Source organism: Dipteris shenzhenensis, chromosome 22 (genome assembly GCF_047967505.1).
Source record: "Dipteris shenzhenensis isolate YYH24624 ecotype China chromosome 22, Dip_SZ_1.0, whole genome shotgun sequence".
NCBI classification, from domain to species: domain Eukaryota; kingdom Viridiplantae; phylum Streptophyta; class Polypodiopsida; order Gleicheniales; family Dipteridaceae; genus Dipteris; species Dipteris shenzhenensis.
The window spans coordinates 41,698,954-41,721,659 of record NC_141617.1 but is presented as its reverse complement, the minus strand read 5'-3'; the positions used below and the strand labels follow the sequence as shown (position 1 = coordinate 41,721,659).

The following is a 22,706-nucleotide window of genomic DNA, read 5'->3' as shown; positions in this document are numbered from 1 at the left end:
AGAACCCAATCCAAGGGTATGATTGCATCAACCTATTGGGTTCTCCCTACACTCCCCTCCTAGCAGACTTGTTAATTGGATTTTGCAATCATTTGCTATTTGGATTTTGGGATCATTTGCGAGCCTTTTAAATACCTTTGAAGACCCCACAATGGAAGTAGCACCTCTCTCCCATCTAGACCATTGCATATAGTGAGAAGTGCCAAGTGGTCTACCATGCTCATCAAGTATAATATCATTCCACATGATAGGTTGTCTATCAATCTCTTCCAAAGAGGAAGGATAAATCTTCAAAGAGTACTCTTGAAGGTAGCCCAACCATTCAAGATAGTAGCTATAAGAGGGAAGGAGGGAGCCCTAAGATGAGGTAAGTATCCACCTAGTACTATCCATCCAATCCACTTGTGGAACATGATCAAGACTATATACACCTAACAAAAAATTCCTTCCAAGGTTCGTATCTTGGCAAAAGTCCTCTAACCAAAATCTTGCATAATAAAGTGTTGATTAGCAAGTCTAGATCTATCATGTTGATGCCTCCTTCCCACGTGGATAATCTCACGCTGCTGTTTGCTAGATGACCATAAGTTGTAGATGCAGTCCCTAGAATGGCCCCAACAAGAGCAAACAAACCACGATGTGGCCAGCAATAATTGGTTGACCACACCACCCTAGAAGCAAGGTCAAATTTGGCTGAGCTCCAAAAATGGAGTTTCCTCTTGATACTCTCCAACATTGGGACAATTTTTGAAGAGGAGAAATGCATGTACCGACCTGGAAACCCAAATATATGACAAGAGACACCCCTCTGAATCTAAAAGAAATTTAAGTCATCCCCCCAACCCGAAGTGTCTTGGTCACTTTTACAAAATTCATTAGGTTATGTGCACCTGCTACCAAACAAAATACATCCAAGGCTGTCGTGAAAGAAGTGAGGTTTTGCTGAATGGCATCCACAAAAATATCAATATCATCCGGTAGCTCAATATCCAAGAGATCTCACCCTATCTCAAGGGGAGTCTTAGCCCAATAAGAAGATCTCAAAAATCTTCTCATTGCTTCAACCACAAATAAATATAGGAAAGGGGTAAGAGGGCATCCTTGGAAAGAGATCATCCAATATGAAGCCAGCCAAATGAAAATATATGATGAAAGATCCTTTGACCATGAGCAAATCCCATCTGTGTATCATGGACGAGGATTGGAAGGATGGCTGCAAGCACAGATTGGTGGCTCTGGCCAAAACCTTAAAGAAAGTGCCCAAGAGAGTAATTGGCCTCCATTATGCAACCCTCTTTTGGGATAAGATAAATGAATCAGGAATAATACCAAACTCCCAAAAACCCTGCTAGGCTAAGATAAGGTGGTCCCAAAACAATAAAAGATTATGGGTGTCAACCCAGTTGGACCTGGGCACTTTCCCTGGAGGAGGGCAAGAAGTGCAGTCCCAAATTCCAAATTTGTGAAAGGTGCATTGGGTGAATCTCTCATACCTGCTTTCAACAAAGGTGGAATATCTTGCCAAACTCATCGTCTTTGGTAGGTGTGTGAGGATTTGCTGAGAGGAGGGATGCATAAAAATTTGTAGCTATGTGTAACACGGCATCAAGATGTGACCAAAAACCCTGTTAGAGTCAATAAGTTGAGAAATAGAGTTTCTCTACCATGCCTCAAGCCATGAGTAGAGAAAATTTGCTTATTAACCCTTTACCCTGTCTGTATCCAAAATGACTCTTCAGTATGAAAGGCATCCTCCACTCTCTAGTCTAGTAAAACATGTTGATGAGCCATTGTTATAGCAAGGTGCTCCTAAATCCTGGCATCTTTGGGCCTTTTCTACTCGGGCTACTAATTGTTGCCTGAGGCCAATCTCCCGTTTGAGAATCTCAGCCTTTAATAGTAGTGATAGTATGATAGAAATCACTAATATCGAAAAGGGCTAGTGCTATAAGTTAAGGAGATCCTACTCCATCCTATGAGTGAGACACCCAAATCTGCAACACATCCTTTGCATTTAGAATCCTAATATTGGCAAAGTGAATAACCACCGAGAAATGATACAAGGTGGAAACCCCTCTCTCTAGTGCACAATCATCAACATAAAATCTGTCTATCCATGCATGGATGGGCATTTGAAGCCTCCTACTAGACCAAGGGAATAGGAGTGAATGCGATAAAGTGTAAAAGGCATCATCTATCCAAGCATTTAGAATTGTGACATTCTGCTCCTCATTGTGTGGAACCAATCAATAATGCCCTTGTTCCTCTATATCCTAACTTGATGATTTCCACTTATTAAGGCTATAGCATGAAAATATCTTATTGTATATTAGAGAATCCATTTTCTTTTTCTTACATGTAGTGATGCGAAGATTTGCCTCTTCTACATTTTTTAGCAATGCACACACAAGGAAATACCATTGTCATTACTCACTTTATAGATACTATGGATGGTACAAATGTTGGCACTTATATCTCATTATCTACAATAAAGGAGCATGGATCACACACTCTAAGGAATTTTGGAGGAAGTTTCTTGAGTGACAAGCTGGATCTCATCTTAGGGACACTAAATTGTAATGCTCCTATGCATGCATGCTATATGATGTCCCCAACCAATTAAAATACTTTGGCCCCAAGCTAAGCAAATCTTTTATATGAAGTGGTTTGCACTGCCCTCCCACTTGGACCCTTAACACCATCACTTCCATTCACAAGGTAGGGGATCGCATGAGCTAATAAAACCACAGGACCATTATGATTGGACATGCCATATGCATCATTGTTGTTGAACATAGAGGTTAACTGTTTAACAAAGTTTAACAAAGCTCTAGGGACTTGTGGCACATGTGGGCTTACAAACTAATCACGAGACTCTAGATCGCATAGTCACACTCAAAGGTGCCATTGAGGAGGCTAGATCATGAAGACACAGGTTTTATTGCTACTTTGGATTTTCATAAAGCTTTGGCACAGTGCCAAGAGCTTGCCTCATCATACATTTATAGGATTTGGGGTATGATTAGGAGATCATGTGGACAATCATGGTACACTATGAGAGAGCCTCAGGAAGAATTTGGATAGCAGATTGATTAGCACTGATGGGGTCAAATAAGGTTGTACATTATCACCAACCTTGTTTAGCATCTATATAGACAAGCTTAAGACTTTCATTGGGACTGTAGGGCCGCCTGGCTACTCTCTCATATGATCTTGATCCAAATCCTATGGTCCTATACTCATCCTTAGCAGAGGAACCCTAGCAACACTTGGATGCATTGCATACTTTCTATGAGACACATGACTTGAATCTAAACAAAGGTATGATATTTGATACATCTTAGGCATCCATGCAAAGAGAGCATTTCACCCTAGATGGATCACCAATGGAGATTGCCACATCCTATACTTTGGAGGTTCTTTTTTTCTAGCTCAATTTTCATGATGCGACCAGTGATGGAGGCCTGACTAAGCAAGGATTATGTCATGATGAGGAATTATGTCATGCTATGATTGAGCAGGGGTTATGTCGCACTTGCTAGACTAAGCGGTAGTGCTTTCACTCTTTTTTCCAAGATCCCCAAACCAAGTCTCTTATCTTTAACTCTTTGGTCTCCCCAATGGGTATGTATGGTAGCCCTTGCTGGGGTCCATAGTCCGATCAATACCGATTGTCCTATCGTCTTGTTATCACAAAGGACCCATCAAATACACATTCTCCTCGGTGAGTTTGGAGCATCCCCACTACATCTTGACATAGCATTCCAAATTGTTATCATGTACCTTTATCACATTAGAGATTATGGCTCTTATACCATAGACTAACGTAGGCTACCAATAATTGGCCCTATCTCTATCCATGGCTTTCGCAGTTGAGGTAGATCAGAGGCATTGGTATGCATGCATATGTAGATAGTTTGAGAGTTTGGGGCTCCACATGGATAGATTACCTTCCTTTCGATATAGCATTAATGCTCCCTATGTTTTTCTCACACATCACGAGATGAACATCTAAGAGGATCTCTTATAGCTATGCACATTCAAGACCTACTTGGCACCTAGTCAACTCCTTGTGAAGCTTATCTCTTACAGGGACCACAGCTTGTGGATTTCAAAGCAAGGCTTAAAAGACGCAGTAAGATATACACAAGTCCACCTTTCCCATTATTTTAGGTTATTGATTGGGCAATTTCTATGTCTCCTCACATCAACTTCATATCGAGAGTGAGTGGGCTGACGATATAACTAAAGAGGGTCACATCTGTACTTTATGTGATCGACAAGAGGTTGAGTTGGAGGAGCACTTTGCTTTCAACTGTCTTGTATAACATGAGATCTGAGGTCACTATTGCTATCTCTTTAGGGATGGCTTTGACCCCTATCTAGTTTCTTGCCCTACCTAGATTAGGTATGCATGGAAACTTTCATTCATGAGGCCATCTGATATAGGGAGCATTTCCTTAGGACACGTAGGTGAGATCAAGGTATACAGCTAGACTCCACTCAGAGCATGATATCTAAGTTTTCTAGTCAGACAACATGAATGAATAGGCCTCAAGAAGATGGCGGAGCTAAGGAAGAGAGAGAGAGAGAGAGAGAGAGAGAGAGAGAGAGAGAGAGAGAGAGAGAGGAGGGAGAGGGAGAGGGGGAGGGAGAGAGAGAGAGAGAGAGAGAAAGAGGGGGGGGAGGGAGAGAGGGAGGGAGGGAGGGAGGGAGAGAGAGAGGGAGTTTATTAAAAGTTTTCAAAATACGAAAGGGTCTATGAGACTGAAAGAACTTAATACAATGAACTAAAGGGTGGAGTCTCTAAGCAAGCATTAAAAGCCAAGATGAAAACAACTTGTCCATAATCATAGAGATGACAACACATAAGAAAAATATCTCTTATCCCATGAAAAGGCTATGATGTGGCATCATTGTGGTGATCATGCAGAAGATGGTAGAGGCAAAGCTCAAGTGGAAATGCAATGATGTGCAAGGTTGCAACTAGCATGAAGCCTATGATGAGGCATTGACGATGGTCGACATGTGTGGCCCGCTATGGCCTCCTAGCTATGGCATGGTGATAGATAAGTGCCATTGTCAGCTTCATCGGTCATGCCTCTATTCTAATGAGCATGGTTGGAAGGTCCCCAATTTGATATGTGCCTCAACCCACTAGCGGGTTTTCTCTCTCTCTCTCTCTCTCTCTCTCTCTCTCCCTCACACACACACACACACACACACAATTTAGGAATGACTCTTACCCTTCCTCTTTTCCACTTGCTTGAACTTGTCATTCTTTTAAGATCCTTTGTTAATATTTGAATAATAATGCATCAATATATATAAGATAGCACTAGGATAAAAGTAGGTGGAAAAAGCAGCCTAAAGGGATGGCCAGACTACATAAAATAGGGGACCCCAAATGCATTTTGAAAATCAAAATGGGAACCCAAATGCAAATGCATATAAAAGAGAAAAGTGTGTATCATTTTAAATATCTACTTGTAGAAATCATTCTTTCAAAGTGTGTATCATTTTAAATATCTTCTTGTAGAAATCATTCGTTCAAAGTCAAAAATTTAATTGCCCTTATAGGTATCACACTTCCAATATCTTGAAGGGTAACCAATGGAAGCACCCTTTATAGACACCACCAATCCTTGGGCAATTACATGTTTGTCTCTATAAACATCTATTTTAAAGTAAACACCTAAGACATTAAGGACTACACACACACATGATGCATGCATGGGGCATGCACACACATGCTTGTACTTGTTTCTTTATATATGCATTATGTATTTATCTATATAGTGGTAAGTAATTTTTTTATTTACTATTAATCTTGTTGCATATAAATTCATACACTTATCTATGCATGCACCTTCACATACATGCACACATGCATGCACCTATCTACCCAAACATGCACATGCAAGCATACATGCACGCACAGGCACACTAGTCAAACATACTATGACTTGGGGAAATTTCATTGAAGAGAAGTGGCTTGACTATCCCCAAATCTTGATTTTACTTATTTTCGGCCCTAGGATTCGAGATTCGGCTACGCTAACATTGACAAGACCTTGAATCTAGCATGATCTAGCTTTTGATTCCTTTCGATTCTATATATCTCTCTTTTATTTACTCTTTCTCTGTACAAGAGCACACAGCCAAGACCTTCTCTACCTCTTTTAGAGTTTTCTCACACATGCCTTCCAAATTTTTATCTCTAGAAGAGCCAAATGCCTTTTATCTTTCCAGTACTTCTTGAATTATTAGCAGAATGTTTACCCAAATGCCTTTTATGTTTCTAGTACTTGAATCATTGGCAAATTTTTAGGCATTTCCTCATAAAATAGAGGTGAGGCCAAGGGATTGTTCTACTGACTATTCGCATCACTCCCCTATTCCCTCATGTCTATCCTCCCTACCTTATCTTTCTCTTATCTCCTCTACTAATCCATTTCTCCTATCCAAATGTTTGCATGACATTACCAAACCTCCTCATTGTTGTGCTTGTACTAATGGTATATTAGCTTTTATTCAATTTGTACCAATGATATTAGTATTGTTATTGGTGGTAAGTTGTCAATTTCTTGTATTTTTGGATCGGGAAGGTTTTGCCATCATTTTGCACATCATTTCATGAAAAATATGTTCACAAAAAATAAATCATGGAAAAGTATAAATAAATATGCAATTTTTTATTAGGTCTAATTTGACAAACCTTGTAACACTATTTATATTTCCTTTTAGTAGTTTATCAAATGCACTTAGGTAATCATTGAAATGTTGATGACATGGATAATAATTATAGACTAGTGTTGAATATTATCTTCCGTAGGCTAGCATAGTAAGTACAAACTTTAATGGGATGGTCATAGGTGAGTTCAACATTAAAATGATGATGGGTTAATATGAACTTATGAGTTGTTGTTGATGCCCTTACCCTTGAATTTATATAGATTCATCATGAGCAAGAACTCATTTTTTTAAAAGTCCTCATTAATCCCCAAATTCTTTTTCACTTGATTTCAAGTTCCAAGTTTTGGTGAATCTATGTTCTAGATCTCGATGGCCATTGCTTTTAGATCTAAGGAATCAAATTTGGAACAAGAATTATCATCATTTCTCAATTTTGGGTCCACATTTGTTGGTTCCACATCTTGGAGTTGTATATTCCACATTTTAAATCTCAATATTGGTGTTGATAGTTGGTAGTTTTAATGTCCTTTTGTATCTCTTAAAAGAATAACAATATAGGTTTTTCTTCTTGAGGCTTTCAATTATGAGCGAAATCCTAGTTTATTGGAAGCCACTGGTGTTGGCTTCTTAGTGCATTATTGTTTCAAAAATTACAGTGTCCCTTGTTATTAACATTGGAGGTGGTAGATTGAACGTGTGGATTAATCCCCCTAATGATAAGTTTTCAATGTATTTTCCTTTTCTCTAAAATCAATGGATAAGTTTGTATAAACTAAAGGCAGCTAGCCCTCTGCTAATCATAAAGAGCTATTGTTAATTATAGGTAAATGACCACTATCAAGAGTTGCCTTATTTAAAGTCTACCAAATGTATTTTGATAGTCTATATGTAGCCTTGCAAGTATCAGATGCAAAAACTAGGAAAAGCATCTGAATTTATCTTCTAAAATTATCCAATGGAATTATGTCAAGTTGATATGGTTAGTATATATTTATACATTACAAAAATTAATTTATATCATTCCATTCTTACATATTATGTCAAATCAAATGTGCATTTTCAATAAATGCTATTTTTCAAAAAGTTATGATTGTGGCCCAAGCCCATATTATATGTCTAGTAGAGTGTACTTGGTAATTTGTTTGAGTATATAGTGTGGATAATTATGTACATGGATGTCGAATACCCTTAATGTATTAAACACGTTATATGCATAGGCACACCCCATGAAGCTATACATGATACCATTTAACATAGGATTAGCATGTCTATGTACATGCATGTGCAGAGCCTCCAATTCTAAAGTGGCATATAGCCCATAATTTAATATTTCTTTTCTAAATAGCTAGCTAAAATTAGTGAATGAGATGATTCTTTAAAAAATTATCCTATGTCTAGATGCTACTCTTCCCTTGAAATTGATCTTGACATTAATAACACAAGGAATGGTCTTTGATACTATAAGACCCATACATAAGGCTTTAGCTTTGGCTCATCTGTAGGATGGATCTAGGTAGCAGACCCTCTCCTTGGAGCTATGTAGAAACAAGAAGACTTGTAAAAATACTTTGAATATAATATTTTGAATGGAATATACTATTTTTTTGGGCAATATAATATTTTGAATGGAATATACTATTTTTTTGGGGAAATTTCATGAGTTTTGTCCCTTCTCATTGGATTTGTCATTGGGACTTATGATTAGTCACCTAGCATTATCAATAGGTGTTGTTATATAGAATGGAAACACACACACACACATACACACACACACACATGCAGACACACACATGCACACACAAAATAAAGTTTATTTATATGTGGGGGGCGAGAGAGAGAGAGAGATCCCTATATGACTCCTAGGATTTCTCTTCTACTTTGTTTTTTTTGTTGTACATGGGTATAGATATACTTGGATGATATGATGGAATTTGTCCATGATGAGCATGGACATACATTTTTTAGTACCATTTATGAGCTTTGTTGCATATATTTGGAAGATGTCACTTTGCATTGGCACCATGTAAATTCAAGTCACAAAGAATTTATATGATTATCTTTAAGCCACATATGGAGCATTCTACAATCAACATATTCCAATCAAGCATGGGGTCAAAGTCCCAAATGGCTAAGTAGACAAGGCATCATCATGATAGTTGAATTTTGATTTAATTTTCTTGGCCATAAGGTAAGTGTCAACAAAAGGCTACTGCAAAGATTTAGAAGTGCAAGATTAAAATGATATACAATGCATCAATTGTGTTGTTTGGAGCCAAAACTAGGTATGCAAAATAATTATAGTACCTATATACATGATCATTTATATTAATGAGTTTATTTTTCCATATATTAATAATTTATATATTCCTTTTTTAGTAATTCTAAATAATATATTGATTTCACTTTATTTTCCACATAAGCCATGCCAAATTTTGATGTTTTCTATAAATGGATTTGTAAATGTTGTTTGACTTAGAAAGCAAAATATTTTATCCATATAGAATCCCCCATGAAAAGGATTATGGTAGTCATAAATGATCAATATAGGTGAAAGGAGATCAGAAGATCTTAACTTATGTTCTCAAATATAAAGAAATGTGCAAAGCCTTCATTAAAATGTATGTGGTGTAAGAGCTACACAAATTAATCTTCATCATAATCAAGAAGTTATAAATGAAAGCAATATGATTTGCAAAAGAAAAGCCCTTGCAATAGCCATGATGCCAATTATATGAAAGACCTTGAACAAAAACTTGTATGAGCTTGCATTCCCATGAATTGATAAAATTATGTGTTTTTGTACTAATCGATGCATTTTATTCTTTTTTGGGGGAGGGAAACATTGAGTAATGCTACATCGGGTTTACATCAACAATCATTCATGCAACATATGCAATTTGTTTTACAAAACAAGCCACAAACTTTTTATGTTCCAATGATGTGTAGCCAATCCAACAAATCCATACTAAAATTTGTTCAAATCTCCAATTCTTTCTGCACTATTGTACATCAACATAAATAAAGAAACGAACATTGTTGTTTATGCAAAATGAAGTGGATAAATGTCTATTGGCACCTCATATTGCATTTTTCCAATCCAAGAAAGTGTATTTGAATGGTTAATTTGGTTTTCAAGGAAGCATAATCAATATATTTGTACGCACAATGTAAATTCAAGCCTACTAAGGTTAATGCATGATGTTTTATCATCATAGTTAGCATGAAAATAAACTCAAAAGTAAAAACTTTACATTATTGGGTATTCTTGACTTCATTTTGTTCTTATTGCATTACATGCCACTGCAACACACTCTACTCAATGCAATTGCAAGTATTGTAGCACACATGCATAATCTAATACCCATGGCAAACATAATGAAAAACACAAAGAAAGTGTGTATTGATAGACAACAACGATAAAATAGAGGACAAGTAGAAGAGGTAGGAGAAGTAACACATGGCAAGCTTATCCTACCACATAACCATGTTTATATGATCATCATATTGCAATGCTCTTGCTTTATCTCGCATATGATGGTCCTTGCTCATGGGGATTGAGCTTGCTAAACTTTGCTTTGAAGGACCACCAAGTTGAACTAGCTACATGTTTACCATAATCACTCCCACTAGATGCCACAATGAATATATGTGCTTCTAAAACAAAGGCACTCCAATTTAGAAAAAGATGGAGATAGATTATTCTTTGATTTCTTTCCATATTATGAATAAAATAGGAGAAAAACAAGGGAGAAAGAGTGAAGGAGAAAAGAATATGGATAGGGGAGAGAAGGAGAAGAAGGGGGGGAAAGAGGAAAGGGAGAGAAAGAGACAAGGATAAAATGGATAGGATAGGGGAGGGATAAAGAGGAGGAGAAAAAATAGGAAAGGGGAGAGAAAGAGAGAACGAGAGATGTAAGAGAGAAAGAGACAAGGAGAAAATAACATGAATAGGAGAGAAAAGGAGAAGAAGAGAAAAAAGAGAGGAACATAGAGAGCAAGAGAAAAAAGAAAGAGGGGAGAAACAAAACAATAAAGGTGAGAATGAAAGCAGGGGGGAAAACATTCAACCAAAATAAGAGAAAAGGAAATAGAAGGAAAGGAGAGGGGAGAAAGGAAAAGGAGGAAAAGGAGAGGGGAGATAATGCCAGGGTGAGCCAAGTGTTTCTCATGCTCTAGTTGATCAATAGTGCATGACCTTCTTGCATGGTCCAATCAAAAACTTGCTGTCATGTCCTTTAGCCAATCATTAATTTCTCTAAGGTGCAAAATCACCCCCCCATGAGAGGGATTTTCCAACAGTCCCCCGCAAAGTTTGAGCAGGGGATTCACACAAGTACCAAAACTCTAAAATCAGAAACAACCCAAATAGCCAGAGGGTTCTGCATCGATTTACTGATAGGGACCAAAAAATGAAAACGTTACCACCTACACAAGGCATGGTAACAAACTACCACCCACACAGGGCACGGCACCCAAAATGGGCTACCCACACAGGGCACAACCCCTCAACATGATCTTGACCAGCACATAACACCTTCCAAGCACAATATGCATGTTTTAACAAGCACTTTGAGTGCAAATTTCTACTTCTTTAAGGTTGTAACTTCTTCGATCAACCTCTGACCAAAGATCCTTGCAAGATTTCTCACCTTCATGCTTGATTCTGTCTCACGAACCCTCAAACTAAAGTGGGCATTCACAAAAAAATGATAAGCCTATGAAGATTGAGCTTTCAAGATGTCTCACCTCCAAACTAGGACAAAGCACCAGGCACCTGCACTAAACACAAAAAGTCCTTGTTCCCAGAATTAGGGTGAGATATCAGGAGAGAACACAATTGTGTGCATCTAGGAATCCACCACAATGGAGAAGAGACAATTCAATAAATCAAAGCATCAACGGTGCAACAGGCTTTGGGACTCTCAAAATCCCTCTCAGACCTTTTTGGTAGAATCAAAAAACCTCCACATTCAAAACACCTTCAGTGACAATAGCATAAATATTCAAGTTTCCTTATGATGGAAAATTGCTTCATTGAATCACACAGACCTTCAAGACTTCAATCAATAGCTCAACTAATCCTCATGAAACCTTTGAAGAACTAGACTTCTTCCTCCCATAGATCTCTGATACCACTGTTAGGTTATAGAGATAATGGTCATAGATAATTTAATTTCATGCAAGTGTTGTATAACCACGAGATGCTGCAGCATACAAAATATTGAAGAGATTCATGATGGTGACACAGTAACAAATCTAATCCTCTTTTATTGCCTTAGAAAAATAACATTGATGTAACTGATCTATAGCCTCACCCGTACGCAATTTGTTGGCTTACAACCATGAAACAAAAGGCTCACTAATATTGATCCTATAGAGTAGCTGCTCGACTACAACTAATGGGTGGCTCTCATGAAGTTGGTTGGACAAAGAGAGGGAACTCATCATTTGAATGAACATATATAGGTTTGTTGCTATTGTGCACCACCACAGTTATCCTCGGGAAACCGCCATGCATACGTAGATCTTTCCACCAGGGTGAGCCAAGTGTTTCTCATGCTCTAGTCAACCAATAGTGCATGACTTCTTGCATGGTCTAATTAAACACTTGTTGCCACATCCTTTGGCCAATCATCCATTTCTCTAAGGTGCAAAATCACCCCCTCATGAGAGGATTTTCCCAACAGTTTGTAGGGTGCATTTATTCCTTTCTACTAACCTATTGGATTTAGGTATTAAATTACTATCACAATGAAAATGAGGTATAGGAATTAATTAATGATCAACTAGTAGGACATTTTAAATTAATTTATAGATCCTTTAGAAATGCCAATAAATCAATTTCATGTATATAAAATTATTGCTAAAAAGTGTTCAATAAGTACATCTCAATTTAGAAATTTATTGCTAGTGAAATAGCTCATAAAAACTACCAAAAGACTAGTCTAAAGCTCCATACCTATCTTTGATTAGCTTCCAACTCCAATTGCACAAAATGATACCATTGTCATTAATGGATGTATTAACAATATTTTAAGTATTATTTTATTCATTTAAATAGGATAGATTATGGAAATGAGAATATCGATATGAATATCAAAGGTTACCAATCTACCACTTTAGTAAAACATCTTACTCCATAAAAGATAACTCTACAACCAATTGAAGGCAAAACCATTTCCTAATACTAAAAAAATCCTTAAAAATCGTTCCCATAGCCCTTTGGATTTATAAAAAGTAGAGATCAATGGATCCAATAATTAAAGACACCAACAAGGCATGAGCATTCATTGCCATCCAAAGTAGTTTTAAAAGAATGCCATCGATATATAATAATAAGCATTCCAAAACTACCAATTAGGAGATTAAGAATATGGAATGAAGAAAAACTTGATTATTAAAGCAAGCAAGTCCTTCTTTAAGGGGTAACTTCTTTCCCTCTTTGTCAAAGTTTACTTTCCATCAACTCTAGTGCATTATTTACTTTCCAAACAAGCATATAGCCTCTAATTTAGAGCAAATCAAAATTGTTGCCTAAGGGGATGACAATTAGTCATGGAGGCACTCTTAGTAGCTCCCAAAAATTAAAACATTTTATCATTGTTATGATTTTTAAATTCTGATCTTCTCATTTCTTTCTTTATCAAAATTTATATAAGTGTCCAGTAATATCTCAAGTTACCCTAGTATTTTGACTATACGAGGGAGCATACTAGCAAAATGATATAGAATCAACCAAACTTCATTTTAAGTTATCCAATTCTTGAGTTTGAGGATCACGAAATAAGTATGGCCTAAAAAGATACAACATGAGCTATGCAAAGGCGATGGAGGAAAAAATTGATCCTACACACACCAAGTTACAATAAAATATGCACAACTCTCTATTGCAAGAAGATGGGTTTTAAGGTTATATACCTAACTCTACATAGAAAACCTATTAGGCTATTCACACCAACCTTACAACGTGGGACATGCCCATTTCTACACGCTTTGTGTACACTAGGCCCCTAGTATACTATAGTGTAGTTTACATTTCCAATAATTGCCTACCATGGAGTTCAGTGACTATACATTTTTGGCATGGCGAGAATGATAGATTGATCCATTGATACCAAATGCATTGCAATGCCCCATCCAACTTCTCGGGTTCTTTAGATATGGTAGCCCTTAAACTTTTGGGAATGGTGGTTATGCTCATTCTAAACCCAAAAATTATACAATTGAATAAGTTATTGAGCTTTGTAAGGTTGTCAAAGAGGGTCTAAGCTTGACATATCTTCATTAAATGATTAACCAATGTCCAATCATAAACCAGCTAGATTGGTGAAGTACATTGGAAGCCTCTACAATAGACACAACTAGCACAGTGCTTGTTATTTCAACCATCGTGCGAGCCGCTTGTAAAATAATATCGCATCTCTCTCTCTCTCTCTCTCTCTCTCTCTCTCTCTCACACACACACACACACACACAAAGGGGAAGAAGCTAATGAAGCTGGTGAGCAAGTGGAAAAATATTATTGGTTTTTTCAAACTTGTTGCATCACTCTTTCTTTCATATGAGAGTTGTTTTATTTAATCTCATTGTATAGTTATAGCATATCTATCACTAAGTCTCCCTTTTGTTATTATTTGCTAAGTTTTAATTTATGGCAGCCTTTCATCTTGGTATAGCGCTTGTAGTATCTATGTATCTATCCTTCCTAGCAAGGAAGATGAGTGAATTTCTCCAATAATTGGTATCAAAGCAAGGTCTTATACTACACCTCCACTTTTTGTTAAGCTTGCAATTAACTCTCTGCAATCAAGCTTCAGTAATTCAATGTAGCTTCATCAATTTTTGTTATGGAAATTATATTTCGACATTACTTGCTCGGGATATTATTTATATTATAGGCATATTGATTATGGAAAAGTGTACCATAGGACCACACCAGATGTGGTAGAGGTTCTAGTGGATGCCTTGCATAGTTTACATAGGGACAGCGATTTGGACCTATGTTTGCCAAGCCAAATGGCTAGTATTGTCAATAATTCCATGTTAAAACTAATGACCCTAGTGTGATTGGTGTTATTTCAATTGGACATATTGTGTATATTGATATTTGTATATCAAACAGGGATAAGGTTGTTTGATGATTCATCAATTAATTATTACTAACACAATTGGCGGTTTGATCCTAGTTGAGGAGCTGGATAATAAGAAATAGAGATGGCGAAGACACTTTGGATTGAGCGAAGGGTTGAATGATTGACAAAATGTATACTAAGATATGGGCTAATTTGATTCATTAATTGTGGATGAGGGCATATTAAGCCTTTACATATTTGAAGCTCATGGAGCTATGTTGAGCAATCTCTCTAAAGGGATGCTTTTTTATGTAGTATTATTGGCTCTTTGCTTTTTGGAATATACCATTATAAATACTCTAGATGGAAAGCAAGAGCAACCATATAACTAGGGTTTCCATCCTTTAGCACTGCCAAAAATTGAAATTCTTGTAGTTTGAAGGTCCCTATTTTTTGTTTTATATTTTGTAATGTACGTTAAATGAGCTTGATATTTCTATTGAATTTTGACATTATGGTTTTGGTGAACATACCTATTGTATGCATGAAATCATCATAATAATACACAAATTACAAGTTGTTGTTTCCATTTGAGAAGTTCACGGCTACGACAAAAAACATTAATACATGTATAAATATGTTAATGATTGAAACATATTGTAACGTTACACACTTGAATAATTCAATGAAAGCTAACCCAAAATAATAAATATTGGAAGATTCCTTTCCATCACCAATCATCGAATTCCCCTCGAATTCATAAATATTTTTATGATCTAAATGGAAATAATGCATAACAAAAACCATTAGTATGTTGGCAAACTTCTTTGTCACTTTTTCTAGGCAATTTATTTCATAATTTGGTCCTAACACATGTTTTCAAGAGACCCATTAGGTAATAGAAGTGAGGTGCAATGTAATATTGATAGATGTGCGATATATGAAATGCCTTTCTAGGGTACAAACATCCCCTATATGGTTATATGTTCATTGATCAATGTTAATAGGAGAATTAACATACATTTCCTACAAGCAAATGATTCAGTATAGTGATGACTCTAAGGATAATAATTTCCAACCTTTTAGTATTCATTCACTTTTGGAGAGGTCTAAGCCTATGATAGAGCCGAGCATTCTTTTGTTTGTGTGGTGACAAAGCTAGTCACCATTCGTGTTGACCGTATTAGATACACACCATTTTTGTGGTGGCAAAGCTAGTCACCATTCATGTTGATTGTATTAGATACACCCCTCATGTATTTGCTCCCTAATGACACACTAGGCACTTGGTAGCTATAGGAGTGTGGTCTAATGTAAGTGGAGAGCACCATGCCGAATTGGTATATCTCCACAATCAAGCTAATAAGTGACTTTGAGGTTTTATGCTATAATGCTTGAAAATGTCGTAGTATATATAACAACAAAATTATTGATTAGATCTATACGGAGGTGGATAGTTCTAGGTTTTTAATGTGTTACATCCAAACTAAAACTGAACCTTTTTGCACATGCAGGCTCAACGATTGAAAATACCAAGCTCACATGCTTGGGACCACTTCCAGACTGTCACTTTTGCTTAAGCAATTGCAATAATACTTACATCCACCGAGAGAATGCCAAATGTGACACATCCATATCCCAATGGGATTCTCTTTTTGCACATGCACTCTTGAAAATGCCACATGATGTCACACAAATTTGGGACCACTCTAAGATGGCATATTTTTGGGGAATTTTATAAGGGATAAGGACCATAGTAGTATATTAAATAAACTAGGGATTGTAAAAGTTGGGAGACTTGGTCGATAAAACCCACGTGCAAAGCATGTGTATGCATATGACGTGTGATGGAGCCAAGGTGTGTGGAAGCTAGAGGGTGTTCATTCTGTTATGAGGGCATGAGGCACAAGAGATGGGATGAATTAGGATGGGCAAGAATGGTCATGTCAGATGAACCAAGAGGTAAGAATGGTCATCCACCCTAGATTGCATGTCAAGAATGGCCATGTTACAATTGAGATGAGTAAGAATAGTCTTGTCAGATGAACCAAGAGGTAAGAATGGTCACCTACCTTAGCTTGCATGTCAGAAGTGAGATGAGCAAGAATGGTCATGTCAAATGAACCAAAAGGGAAGGATGGTCATCTACCTTAGCTAGCATGTGAGATGAATAAGAATGGACAGGAGATGAACAAGAGGAATGGTCATGTCAAGATGAACAAGAAGAATGGTCATGTCATATGAACAAGAATGGTCATGTCATATGAACAAGAATGGTCGTGTGAGATGAACCAAGAATTAGAATGGACCAAGAATGACCTTAGCTTGCATGTCAAATGAACCATAGCCAAAGGAGCACGTGAGAAGTCAGTTAATGTCAGCTGAATCGTGCTTCCAACGTTTATCTAGTATGACTTCTTCTCTTTGAATAGAAGCTTGCCTATGGCGAATTTGGCTATAGCGAGCTGGCTTTTGCGACCACCAAAGCTCTGGCTATGGCGTCCTTTCCTTACCACCATGGCCACTGTTTGCCCAGCTCCCAAGTGGGGCGGTCCCCCTTCAGGCTTTTGGAAGCTTTCCTTGCTGTATTCAGCCCCCCTGTCTGCGGTTGGTCAATCTTTTTCCCACCCGCAGGACGCCTTTTACGGACTTCTTTCTGGAAGCAAGCTCAAGCACAGTACCTGCGCCTCCATCGAGTAGACGCATTAGTCATGGCCCCAGTCCTGAATTTGCAGCCGGATGACTGGCGGTTGCTGGCCTGGCAGCTTTTATCAAAGAGAGCATCTCCAAAGCGAAATGGAAGGGAAACCTGTATTTGTTCGTTCCTCTTAGATTTACGTATCTGCTGTTCAAATGCTCTCGATAAACGCTTGCATGTCCATAAATATAGGGAATGACCCTTTAGAAATCGAATGCTGTTCTCATATGCAAAGCGGCCGGATTATTATTCTTATGGAGGCTGCGCTAGTCTTGTAATTCAGGCTGAAGTTTACAGTCTGTAGAAGTTATGATGCCATTTTGGGATTCCCGGAGACGGCCTCTGGCCGGAGATTGGGGCGAAACAGCGCTTTTTCAGGTATTGCCACTCGTTTGCGCATATTCATAGATGGAGCTAGCAACAGCGTCTTGGTTACTATATCTTCAATGGATGTATGCACTATGGCAGTTTATCAGGGATAACGCCTTGATAACACTGCTCTTCAAACTCCCCATCTGGGTTCTCTTTCACAGATCAAGAAAGAAGCGGGTATTTCTTTTGAATGAAGTTTATGACGACTGGAAGGAGAATCAGGATGTTGCGACCTTTCGGCCAGGAGAGAAAAAGAATGGTGTGGAAATAATGTCAAGGGAGGGTTATTGGGTGAAAGCTAAATTTTATGACGAATATATCATCACTCATCAGAATCAGATTGCGAAGATTTGGGTCACAGATTTTAACGATGACTTTGTTATCAACAAAGTTGACATCACGGACACTCTGTCCGTTGCAACAAAAGTGAGCACAAGGGAGGCCTTATTGAAAATAGCTGGTACGTTCAAAACAACAGAAGTCAAAACAACTTGCATTTACAGTCCTGCATACGGCATTAGTCCAAATACGAAGCTTGCAGGATTTGTTGCAACCTTACCTTTATTTGCACAAGCCAAAGGTTTTCCAATCGCATCCGTGTGGTTGAGCATTGCCATATTGACTGTGGACGTTTTTAGGACTCCCTTGTATAAAATATACGACTCTGCTTTTGAATACGCCTCTCTCATGATAAAACTTCACATATTCAAGAAGAGGACTTGGCTTTACCTGTTATTCTCCATTTTCAGTGACAGGTGGTCTTATGGCGATAAATCAAAGAAATGCGTGTACAATGGAAAGGACTGTGGATTCCTTGTTCACACAATAGCTGTTTTCAAAAATGCCAGTGATTATGAACTGACATTTGGATATGGCGACTACCAAAGCTGGTACCCAACACCGGAAGACCAGCATTTCATCATTAACAAAAGCAAAATATACGCTTTGCCAATTCTACCTAGAATGGGAAGTTATTGTAAGGTGATATGTAGGATAGATTCAATTGTTACCGGAAAAGCATCAGCTCGCACCAATTTGTATAAGCAACCTCTGTTTTAAATTAGCAATGGTAAGACGTATTTTATGTCTAACAATGGTTGATGCTAGAAAATGTGAGAGTAGCAGAAGAGTTCCAGAAGTTAGAGCATATTTTAAAATTTGTGAAATGATTGATTAGAAAAAGGAGCGCATCCAGTAAGGAAATTTAAGCTTGCCAGGATCAGAATCCAAAACTGGGTTTTGAGAAGATAACAACAGTAAAGCTTCTCTCTCTGTTTAAAATTGATTTAGGATGCGCGAATGTTGAGGTGATCTTTCGTTTTCTGGGTCAAGTCTTTCCATGCTGAGAGAATTTCTGCTTGATATAGGTTCACAAGGCTCTGACGATTAATCTCTCTTTTCATTACCTGGGCAAGGTCGGAAGAAAATGCAGAAGCTGTGGACTATGGTACTAAGGATCGTCTAATGTAATGGTCAAACTTCTGTTGTCTCTGGAATTGATTCTCACGATGATTTGAGTTCCTCTTTTTATGAACGTAATCTGGATTGGTGCAGTGATTCCCTATTTTACGCTCGCAAGGTAACGTCCATGAGCAGTAGAATAACCCACCATTAAGTTTAGGTGGTAGCAACGGGATGATACTGGTACTCACCCTGGCACTCATGTGATTGAAACCTTGGAAGGTGTACAAAGTTACGCTATGTATTTATGATTGACCTCAAAACTTCTGAACTCTGCTCACTCTCTCATATATATATATATATATATATATATATATTCATATATATTCTTATTTAATGCTCCTATATATATTCATGCTTTCGGTTTTATGTGGCTTTCTTCTTAACGTCATTTTCATGTTTACTAGTTATCTAACTACAAAAATTTATAGTCATTATAGATGCCCTTCCCTAGCTAGTTAAGTATATATATTTGAGCAATGTTTATGTTTGTTCATCTTTCCTCGATCCCTTCCTTGCTTCTTCCACTTTGTCGTATTTTATATATATATATATATATACATATAATATTCTTCACTTCCTTCTCACCCTCGAATGGTTATTTGCTTTAGGTGCAATTTCCTTGGTTTGCACATTCAAAATTTACATTGTAGAAGGACCATTTAGTCACCCACCTAGTCATAAAAAACGGATGCGTCAATTTACAAGCAAAAACCTATGAGCAGGTTTATCCGAGCGTGTTTTTCAAGAGATTTTTAAAAACAATTTTCTTTAGGAAACATGGTTTTTACACTTTTATTTTCACTAGAACTAGATCCCTTTATCATAAAAATATACAGACTAGTCACTCATTCATTTTTACACAACATAATTTTCTTATTTAGAGACATCCCTTTGTACCCCTGTTATTACCTTAAAAAAGTGTTGATTCTTTTAAGAAACATTCCTCATAATCACTCTCAATGTAATAATACTATGCATATATAATTACTTATTAACACATTTATATCATATGGCAATATCTTTTTAGTGTTTTTATAGCATATTTATGGACATGTTTCTAAAGAAGTTTAAATTACTATAAATAAGTATTAACTTGGGCTTATATATCACTCTCATAAAATACATGTAACATTTAATACTATATATGAAAGATTTTCCAAAATATAACTCCATAGATGTGCTCAAATGGGGTGTTCCGATCAATTTGAGTGGTTGAATGACTATATTTGGACATTGGATATGAAAGTTATGTCACTTTTAAAAGTGTTGTCCAAGGTAGTTTCGCCAGCGAAACTACCCTGGGAGACTTGCTTCAAAGGGGTTTCGCTGGCGAAACTACTTGGATGGCTTGCTTCAATGAGTTTTCTTTGAAGAAACTCTTTCATGAAGATAGGTTGAGAGAGGGTTTTCAATGTCACCCCCTGTAAAAGTTGTAAGAAGGATCATAAGGGAATTTTCATAGAGAAGTCTACTCTACATGTGGGTTTCTTCAAAAGCCATCCCATTATGCTCTCACCATTCCTACAGATTCACCTAAAGATTTTTGTATAAAATAGGCATTGCTATAATACTTTGCATATTTCTAAGTGAAACTATGTTTTCTTCTGATCGATTTTTGCCATATTTATGCATAGTTGGAAGCTTTTTTTTCCCTTCGCTCGGACGCTCGGAAGATTTCGCTCAGAAAATGCTCGTCCCCATAAAAAACAAATGATCTTCTTTGGATTATAGGTCTATCATGAGCTGCCATATGATAGTATATACTGAGATGGTATGGTCTATTGTGACGCAGTGTAGGATAGTGTTTTGAGAGTGTTTTATGCCATAGTGTGCATCTGTGCACTTGCATCTTTTTGCTAGCAATTGTGGGTTCAAGTTGCATTTGTGCTTTTGCAGTTCATGAGCAATAAAGCTTGCAGCGTGATGCACAATGTTGAGAAGATATCGATAGACAAAAGTCTACTTACTATACTCCTCAATAGAATAGAGTTATTGAGATGAAGAATCGTTCTATAGGTGAAATGGCATGGTCTTTGAATTAGGCAAAGAATATGTCCAATTAATGGTGGTGGAGGCATACAACATAGCAATACACATCATGAATAGATGTCCCACAAAGGCATTGGATGGTTGAATGCTAGAACAAATCTTACTCATAGATAACATATTGTTTCACACTATAGAGTTTTTACTTGCATGACATATGATCATATTATTATGCGGAAAGGAAGAAATGGAATGACAATCTAAAAGCATATATGTTTATTGGCTATGATGAGTATGCTAAGGCTTACTGATTATACAATGAAGAAACCAAGAAAAGAATGACAAGATGAGTATCAAGTTTTGAAGCAGTATGACACATTGAGGATAATCATCAAGAAAATAATGACAGGATGAGTATCAAGTTTTGAAGTAGTATGACACACTGAGGATAATCATCAAGAAACCATGTTAGAGTTTGGACATCGTGGATCTAAGCCTAGGTTTGAAGGATGACAAAGAGAAAATAATAAGAGCTCAAAAAACTCTAGATAAAGACCTAAAGAGAACCTAGATGGCTTTTGTAGACCTTGAAGGATATTAGAATAGAAAATATGCTTGAATCTAGTATCATAAGTGAAGTTAAAAGATCCAAAAGACAAAAGAGAATGCGTAAAAATTATAAGCAAACTTTTTTGTGGCACTAGTTATAGATTTGCATAGCTTGTAAACTTCATACAGGCCTCAAGGAAAAAAGAATGGCACTATGCAGGGGGAGTAGAATTGAATCATCGTGGAAGAACCGCAAAGAAAATAACCCATTACTTACAAATGCATCATAAGGTAACAAGATTGGTTGCAAAAGGGTAGGAGCAACAAGAAGATGTTGACAATGATAAGAAATTCCCTGCACTATCGAATAGACTATCAGAAGGATTGTAGTTGCATTGGTTGCTCATTTTGGGTGGAACTACATTAGATAGATGCCAAGTCAACATCATTTCTTAGTGATGTTATAGAACAAAAAGTCTACATGATATAGGCAAAAGATTTGAAGAGAAAGGGGAAAATCATCTTGTGTGCAAACTCATGAAGCCACGATATGGTCTCAAATAGGCATTGAGGTCTTGGTACTCACAAATTGACAAACACATTCAATAAAATGTTCTTTTCAAAGTGATGCTTGTATCTATTGAAACATGAAAAAGTTATGGCATTTGGTATTATGTATGTGATGACTTGATTATTTCAACCTTTGGTGGATGAAATCAAGTATGATATTACATGTCAAATCATAGGCTAATACATTTTTTTTGTGTGCATGAAGGTGTGGAAAAAGCCTAAAATCTGAAGACAAGTATGCGATGGAACTTTTGAAAAGGTTCAATATATGCAAAAATAGTACGCTGATGGAAACTCCT

At 37.1% G+C, this 22,706-nt stretch overlaps 1 protein-coding gene across 1 annotated transcript; it reads left to right on the top strand.

Moving 5' to 3' along the window:
• Nucleotides 1–17,206: 17,206 nt before the first annotated feature.
• On the top strand, nucleotides 17,207–18,800 carry LOC147888120 (uncharacterized). The gene is made up of 2 exons (XM_087393679.1): nucleotides 17,207–18,298; nucleotides 18,588–18,800. Exons 1-2 carry the CDS (start codon nucleotides 17,875–17,877, stop codon nucleotides 18,665–18,667), a joined length of 504 nt encoding a protein of 167 aa, XP_087249805.1. The 5' UTR covers nucleotides 17,207–17,874; the 3' UTR covers nucleotides 18,668–18,800.
• Nucleotides 18,801–22,706: the final 3,906 nt, after the last annotated feature.